At 37.8% G+C, this 8,845-nt stretch overlaps 1 protein-coding gene across 1 annotated transcript; it reads left to right on the top strand.

Moving 5' to 3' along the window:
* The first annotated feature begins 240 nt into the window (after positions 1-240).
* Positions 241-8,413, top strand: LOC143846681 (nudix hydrolase 8-like). The gene is made up of 9 exons (XM_077355183.1): positions 241-437; positions 2,191-2,444; positions 3,090-3,155; positions 6,182-6,319; positions 6,441-6,518; positions 7,375-7,425; positions 7,581-7,615; positions 7,804-7,912; positions 8,007-8,413. The coding sequence occupies exons 1-9, from the start codon at positions 320-322 to the stop codon at positions 8,190-8,192; spliced, it is 1,035 nt and encodes a 344-aa protein (XP_077211298.1). The 5' UTR covers positions 241-319; the 3' UTR covers positions 8,193-8,413.
* Positions 8,414-8,845: the final 432 nt, after the last annotated feature.

Genomic DNA, 8,845 nt, shown 5'->3' with positions numbered 1-8,845 from the left:
GCATGTCATTGTGATTTGATTATTATTGTTGTTATCTTCTTGTTGGTTATTGATTATTTATGTTCTTATATGGATAACATAAGCTATATTGATTATTATTTGTGTTTAGATAATGAAAATTAGGAAGTGAGCCCACTTTATCTAACCAAATATGGTTAACAGCAAACTGAAATTTCCATTTTATGCTCCTACTTGTCTTAGATTCTGCTATATCCAATGCTCTCACCATTTGCAGACCCATATGCAGAATTTCTAAAACTATATATATGTGGCATTGGATGAACTCTAAAATTGATTATATGGGTTGTTCGTGATTGGTATGACGAAGATGATGGCAACTATGAGATGGGTATTTCCAGGTAAATGTGACCGGAATTTATCGCCGGAACCAGGGATTTCGTGGACTTGGGATTGCAGTTTCCACAAGGCGGCAAAAGGTGTGTTGCTGTTATTATGTTCTCTCCTCAGTAGTTTGTTTTTTCAACCTGGAATTCACCTTTAATCTCTCATCAGTAGTTTTTATACTTTAAGTATGTCAATGAAATATATTGTTTCCAGTTCTGTTCTCTGTTTTTTGCTGATCTCTGTAATGGCACAAACTAAGTTGAACTTATTTACTGTTTTAGCCATCCAGTGTTGTCTTCTCTTAAATTTAATGCTTTAATAAGTGAGCTGTTGAGTTTGGGCATGAGTGTTGTTATACAGAAGAGATTCTAACTTTGTTCAGTGTTTTCAGCTTGTGTGTCTACAAACTAGTTGATTTAGAAAATAGAACTGGTGGCCTGTATATCTGTAAATATAAAAGTCTCTTTACAGTTTTAAGAGGCTTGTAATACTAACTCATTTTTACTTGAGGAAATCCAACAAGTTTTCGAAATTTGGTCATTCGTTTCTAGACTTTATCTTTCAAGTAATAATGAATATTGAATGCTACATGATAAAATTTCTGTCTTTATACACAACAATCTTCCTTTTGCTTCTCAAGGTTCTTCCTTTTAACTGTAATACGTTATCTTCTGTTCTGCCTGTTAAAGTATAAAAGATTAAATACTGCCTTTCTCCAAAAGCTTAAGCCTTTGGAGAAGTTGGTAAGTTAACATGGTATCAGAGCCAAAGGTCTCGAGTTCAAACCTCCCGGATAGCAAAAATCCACATGCGATGGTCGGTCCAAAGTGGGACCACATGTGCCACGTGTTTGCCAAGTGGGCCACACGTGCAAGGGAGTGTTAAAGTATAAAAGATAAATAACGCCTTTCTCCAACAGCTTTAGCTTTTGGAGAAGTTGGTAAGTTAACACTGCCTAATGGTGATATTTTCTTTACTGACTGTGTTAATCGAGATATATCAGTTGATAGCTATTGATATTTGATCTGTTGGAGACTTATCATTTAGACAGGAATTTGTATATCTATGCTTTATGGAAAGTCTAAAGTTCAAAAAAAACAAACACTTAAAGCTTGTAACCATATTTTTTTGTTGCTCCCTTTAAAATCATTAGACAGGCTGTCTCCCATACTATGTCTAATGCAGAGCCTTCCCTACAAAGTAAGGAAGAAAACTCATTTCTAAGTTCGCCCAAGTGTTTGTTGAGTTTTCCTTCCATTGCATACGGAAAGCCATGACAACTTCAATAACAAAAAGCAAAATTTTCAACCTCCAAGGATGCAGAGAGACTCAATTAGTCCACCAGATGGGTTATAAGAAAAACTCATTAGGTGACAGATCTTAGCGAGGTTCACTGAGCTAAAAGACTCCATTTACAGACACCAAATTTAGATGTTTTCTACCTTCGCTTTTCCTTGTCTGTTTTTATTTTGATTTTCCACCACTAAGAAAGTATTTAGATGTCATGATAACCCAACTAAGTTTCTCTTTATACTTCCATCAATATAAAGCCAACCCTCATGTGACAGGTTTTCTAGTCAGGGTCCTTTGGGTACATTGAAAACTTTCACACACAACAAGAAAATCAATGGAATCATTTTTTGTGGTCAGTTCACGCTTACTAGAAATCATTACTATTCCTAAAAGGTTCTAGACACTGCCATATGCATTATACTTACAGGCAAAACATGATCTTTAATTTCAATTCTTAAAGACTAGAAATACTTTGCAAACACACTAGAGTTATTCACACAACAGAATTTTGTTTGTTCCATTTTAATTGTCGGATCGTAATGTATAATCCAGGTTTTGCTCTCAAGACCCAGCACTTGCCAACTTTGAATTCCCGACCAAATTTCATACCTCTAAATGGTAATGCATCCAAGAGAAAAGGAGCTAATGTTGCCTGTCCTAACACATCCTTGAGCAGCACGCTTGATTTACTCGATGCCTATGAAGATGAATATGATGGACTGGTCATTGATCCAAACTGTCTACCATCCAGTGCCAATGCATTTGTCGCCATCTTAAGGTCTTCTCTTTCATATTGGAAACTAAAGGTAACAACCTTGTATTTTCTTCGAGTTCCTTCCACATTATCATTTTTAATGAACATAACATGGATGTTAAGGTATCAAAGCATAGTTTAAAAAATCCCCCGTCAACTCCCTTTTGCCTTGGCCACGTTCTGGTCCAAGTCTGCATTTTGTCCTACAAAGTCAATCAAAACTCCTCTGACTCTCAAGTTATGATCGTGTCAACTGAGTACTCGACCGTGTTGTGCCAAGTAAACTAGGATGTACTTTGGATACATTTTGGCCCGCTTCTGCATTTTGAAACACTGCATCAAAGCACAACTAGGCTTATTGATAAGTCAAAAGATGAAGACCAACTGTTAATGATCAATACAGCACTAATAAGCCCACCAATGCAACACTGGAGCAAGTCTACTGTTTTCTTTCCATGAAGGAATGAATGGTTGTATCCTGGATAAATTTTCCATCATCCATTTTTGTTTAACTTTTCAATATCTGTACTGGTTCTTTTACTCATATAATTCTTCATTAAGATTTAACATTTTAACGATTATATGTAGATAGAATCACGACTATTTTATATGTCAATGATGTTGGATAGCTTCCAAGTTATTTGAAATATTAATATTGATTAACCTCTAAAAGTTCTTCACTGGACATGCAATGCAGGGCAAGAAAGGCATATGGCTCAGGATATTGGCAGAGCAAGCTGATCTTGTTCCAATTGCTATAAAGGTAGGATTCCATTGCTCTTCCTAGTTGAACCCTTCATCAATTATGAGTATTTCTTCATTTTTAATACAAAATAAAATCGCAGCTTTTGACAGTGGTACGATCCATTGAGAGGTAGATGTGTATTTGTAGAAGCTGAGGGGTGGTTCAATCAATGACTAAATCTAGGAACTATTTTTTTTTTTACGAAAACTGACATGTTTCATTAATATTAAGATATCAGTTGGGACCAGTAGTCTCGACTCGATCTGCATTACAAAATATTAAGTTGGACTGGACCAACATGCTGGAACCAGTCCAAAAGATAAGCAAAACAGCACCCAGTTTTCTATACAGCATTCAACCACCATCCAGGACTTCCATCATTCACTCCATATACCAAAGAAAACTAAACTAAACTTCTTCAAAAAATCCCAACCCAAAGAAACTCGTTATATGCCCTTAGCATCTATACATTTTCTTCATCAAGTCAGAACCTAAGATCTAGTGCCCATGAAACCGCCCAAGAAAAACCTTTTTAATCAACTCATCAGAACATCAGAACTAACTCTGGCACAAAAACTACCACACACACTCTCTCAATCCCACCAATAAAATTCCTATGTCCAATTCCAAATCCATATCGTCAGGGAAGAAATCTGAGGCAAACTATGGGTAGGGAACCTCTTCAACCTGGTTCATCCTGATTGCTATTAACTCATTTATCTTTCTAATGCAAAGAGATTGCTTCATTTCCCATTCTATAAGCCTCGAGGTATTTGCGACCTCCAAACAGCCTACGAAAAACGGAAATTTGTAAATTGGTATACAAAAGTCCTTTATATTGTATGTACCTGTTAAGGGAAAGTATTCCTCTGCAACCATCTTATAATCCTCCTGAAACTGACGTTTAATAATACTTTTAACTTGTTCAGGGACAGTGGGAGCTTCCACCGAGGCTTTTGCTCTATTATATCTCAAGTTACGAACCCACTGCCGATGATGGAACCACTCGGAGCAATCCGTGAACCCTTTCCGAAGCTTTTTGAAAGTTCGAGGGTTCGAAGAGGAAGAAGAAGCATCCATTTTCCTGACCTAACTAATACTGTGCTTACCTAGTCTTAGGATAACCAACACACTATTTAAATAAGGGATTAGGCATGAAAGAGACGGCCTAGAGGCCAAAGTCACCCTCATAACGCACAGGAAACTAAGCTAATAATCAAAAGGGTACACTCGATTGTAGCGCCATAACTCTATGACCAAAAGATTTGCCTTTTCAAATGCCAAGGATAATAAGACAAAGCTTACTATTTTCGTAAGCCTCTAGCACCGTTCCTTAGCAAGACCCCTAACAGATTACTCCTCTTTTTTACAAGCCCCAAGGTGCCATAAATGAGTTACTGCCCTTCTACTGGCAAAATCTTTCCACCGTCATAATTTCCACAAGAACCCTAGACTTTTTAGACTGTCTCAGTCATCATTCAAGACATCCTTCCACGATAATCTTCTGCACCCCAAAATAAGATTCCTTCTAATAAATCTATCAACTTTTCTGCCTCCCACCTGCAACACTCCCTAAGCCCACGCCTACTAGCCCAACCAAAGGAAGCGAGAGGCAGTCCCAAATGTTCATCCAGAGACAGTACAAACCATAGGTGTCATACCTCGATATGATGAAAGGCCAAAGACACCTTTTGGAAATCTAGAGTTTTTCCTAGCCATCCTCCATTGGTCAGAAGAAGAAGGGAAAATGAAGCCAGTGTTGGGAAAGGCACCCGTACTTTTCTCGCCCATACTCCTGATGGTTTGAATTTTGAAAATAGGGGGTCCCGCTCCGACGGAACAATGGTTTCTCTATTTTGAATTTTCTAGATGGGCTCCGGGCGGTCCTCCACCAGACAAGTATCCGCCCTAGCTGCCATCGGGCCGGCAGGGAATCCCACAGGGGGAAAGGGCCCTTGGGTTGATTGTAAACGAGAATCCCCATAATCAATTGCAGATTGAGGCCCCTTTGACTCCTGAATCAGAATACCCACCGGGAAGCAGTGGGGTAACTCAATTTCCATCTAGGTGCAAGGATCTTGACCGATACGAAACTCATACAATGATTATGGTTACCTTCCATTTTAACCTCTAGGACTGGTCCGAAGAGATTTCCCAAACCTTCAACTGTTGAGGTAGCCCAGATTTGTAAGGGAATTCCACATATAATGTCCCATAGCTCCTTAGACCCCTGGGTGAAGTCTTGGTTCCAAACGGTGAGGGAAATTAGAACATTTTCACATGCCACTTCTTTCTTAGCCAGGACTTCGGCAGCCATATCCACCGAGTGAAACATAGATAGGACTTCATCCTTTGATAGGAGGGAAGGACAGGGAAGGGTAGCGATTTCCCAACAATTTTTCGCCCAAAGCCAGATCCTGAATGGATACAGACGGGTCTTTTCTTTTTCCTACTAGACACGCATTTAGGATATTAAGCCTCGTTTTCACCTCTGGGCCAGAGATCGAAAGGGACGGTATCCCTCCTTCAACAAAAGGAGAGGTCAATCCTGAATCGTGCCAAACATCTCCTTCCTGGATCTCAATAGCCGGCTCAGCTGGGTTTAATGTATTTCGCTTTTTCTCCTATTCACACCAGCGGCATCGGCTCCACCATTTAAAATTTAAGTAATTGCAAGAGGAGCAGTACCGGTCTCTCGATTGCCACAGCGGTCTCCTTTTGACTTTGTTTCTTTCCCTCTCCACTACTTTACCTCTGTTTTGCCCATGGCACCGTCGGCATTTACTCCTCCATTTAAAATTATCGTAACCACAAGATGAGCAAAGCCAGTCCCCCGGCCGACAGTTTGACATTTATATAGAAAAAATCGTGTAGGCTTCTTCTTCTATATAATCTAGGAACTATTATGTAACTAAAAGAATTATTCCCATCACATTTTTAATGCTAATGACTCTAAAATGATACACATTTTTTCTGTAAGTATTGGCCTACATTTGTGCCTGCGTTTTGAAATTATTCTCATAAATTTCTGCATCTGCCTTCAGGAAGGTTTCACTTACCACCACGCTGAGCCAGGATATGTTGTGCTAACATGTTGGCTTCCTGAAGAGACTTGCACACTCCCTGCTAATGCCACACATCAAGTTGGTATAGGGGGATTTGTGATGAACGAAAAGAGAGAGGTGATCTCGTAGCTTCTTTCAATGAAGACCCCATGCTTGAATTGTGATAGTTATTGAGTACTTTTCAACTGTGTAGAAAAACATCTTACCTCTTCAATATACAATTTCTTTCAAAATCTAGGTGCTTGTTGTGAAAGAAAGGCAATGTCCTTGCAGATGCTCAGGCGTATGGAAATTGCCGACAGGTTTTATAAATAAGGTACTCATCTTTCACTAAGAAAAATAGCAATTACATGTGTAATCACAGAATTAACAATCAAAATTGAACTTTTGTATCCAAAACACCAGACTTATCCATATACATATTTTTTGGGGAAATGATTTCTGCGCTCCAATGTTTTGATAAACATGCGCTCCATTTTTTGTCGTGTAGTATTTAAAGGCTGTCAGAGGAATATTACGGTTCTCAAAAAGCTCTTAAAGCCCTTTAAATACTACACGACAAACAAGTGGAGCCCATGTTTATCAAAACATTGGAGCGCTGAAATCATTTCCCATTTTTTATTGTTGTTATCATGTAAATTAGTAAATTACTTTCATCTCATTGAACTTGGTAGCTAGGTCCTTTGTTCAATTTCCATTTTAGATATTTGTTTAGTATTTGTATCTAATAATATAACATTATTACAGTGAGATACTGGGGTTATTTATAGTAAACTATTGGGTACCTGTGGTTAATGGTTTAAGAACAACTCTGAACTCTGGGGCTGATATTCTGTGATCTGTAACCAAGTTGAATTTATGACGTACTGACTTACAGTTGTAGTGAATATTTTGAAGGTATGGTAATTAATATACCCATAAGCATGGGTGAATAAAATTGATTAAGTAGATGTAGGAATACTTGTTTCTATTGCAATCTTGATGGGCTTTCTTTCCTTCATGACAGTTTTTCTTTGAACTTTCTTAAGTTAGAAGTTTTTCCTTATATTGTTTTATTATAATTTTGAATACATTACCTACCAAAAAGGGAAGAAAAAACAGGTGATTTGATTTCCTCCAGTTAATTAATAAAAAATAAATAAATGTGTGTTTGTCTGTTTGATGCTTCTCAGTCTGAAGAACTGTTCTGTGGAGCTGTGAGAGAAGTGAAAGAAGAAACTGGTGTAAGAAGAAACCCAACTCTTATTTGTCTTTAGTTTACTTGAGCATTAGTTTCTATAGGTTAGACATACATGCATGATGTATTATGTTAGAGGACAAGCTTAATAGTAACCTTTCATCACACTAATTATTGTTTTGATATTTGTTTCCTGTTCAGATAGATACAGCTTTCATGGAAGTGATTGCTTTTAGGTAAGACCAATTCAGGTTTACATGCTTGAAGCATTTTGCTAATTCTTGTAGAATACGTCATAATGGAAGTTTTTTTTTTTTTTTTAATAATGGAAGATTCTTTTTTGACTTGATCATTCCTCATTTTCAGATTAGAAATTATACGACAGATATTTATCTTAATGCTTAATATTTTGGCCAATAACTAGGCATGCCCACCTTGTGGCTTTCGAGAAATCGGATTTATTCTTCATCTGCACGCTCAGGCCATTATCGCTCGACATTAACATCGACGAGTCAGAGATTCAAGATGCCAAGGTAATTAGCACAGTGTTATATGGGAATTACATTGTATTTTCACCTTATCAAAAGCATTTTCTTTCCCTAACTTTGACTGGTTTTTCTCCTTCAGTGGATGCCTCTTAATGAATTCTTAGCACAACCCTTCTATCAAGAAGATGATATGTGCAAGAAGGCGATTGATCTTTGCATTGCGAGATATGAGAACCACTATAGCGGACTTATCGCTCATCAACTGATGTCAAAATTCGATGGGAAACTATCCTACCTCTATTATAATGATTTTAAAGTAATTTAAGAATAGATTTCCCTTCAAAGGGCAGAAAGACGTCTTGGAAGTATTTCCTAGAACATGGTTTCTCAAGCTATGTAATGTAATTAGCTCCCCACCATGGAGGAGATTGTCTGAAAGACAGTGACAAGATAAATCTGTAGTCTATCTGTTATTCTTACACTTGGAAGTGACCAAGCAATCCTACTTCCAATCAAGAATGGATTCAGGTTCTGGGATTTGTATCATATAGTAATGTGTTCACATTTGTTGTTTGCTTGGCCCGAATTATGAATATAAAGTGTATAAAATCTAACGGGCAAAAATCAATCTGATCACACGCAAAGCAATGTAAAGGTAATGGTAAGATACAAACACCCAATCACACAAGATCTACGTGGTCCGGAAACAAAGTCTACGTCCACATGACAAAGTGACTTCCACTATAGAGAAAATAAACAAAGATTAGAAAGGGATTAACCCAATCATGTATCCCATAACCCTTTCCTTCTCTCACCTTGAATATTCCTCTCGTTAGCCTTCCTCTCTCTGCTCACAAATAACTGAACTCTTCTCTCCACCCTTGGTGAGATCTCCTGGTGTATGTTATGTATTTAAGTTTTTATTAGAGACCATGTATAGGTATCCTTCTAAATCCCTAAACCATTCCACGATTTTAG

This window comes from Tasmannia lanceolata, unplaced genomic scaffold (genome assembly GCF_043159265.1).
Source record: "Tasmannia lanceolata isolate RefF3 unplaced genomic scaffold, GAP_Taslan_0.1 ptg000015l, whole genome shotgun sequence".
Classification (NCBI taxonomy): Eukaryota; Viridiplantae; Streptophyta; class Magnoliopsida; order Canellales; family Winteraceae; genus Tasmannia; species Tasmannia lanceolata.
The sequence above is the reverse complement of the archived record's forward strand: the minus strand, read 5'-3'. Positions and strand labels throughout refer to the sequence as shown.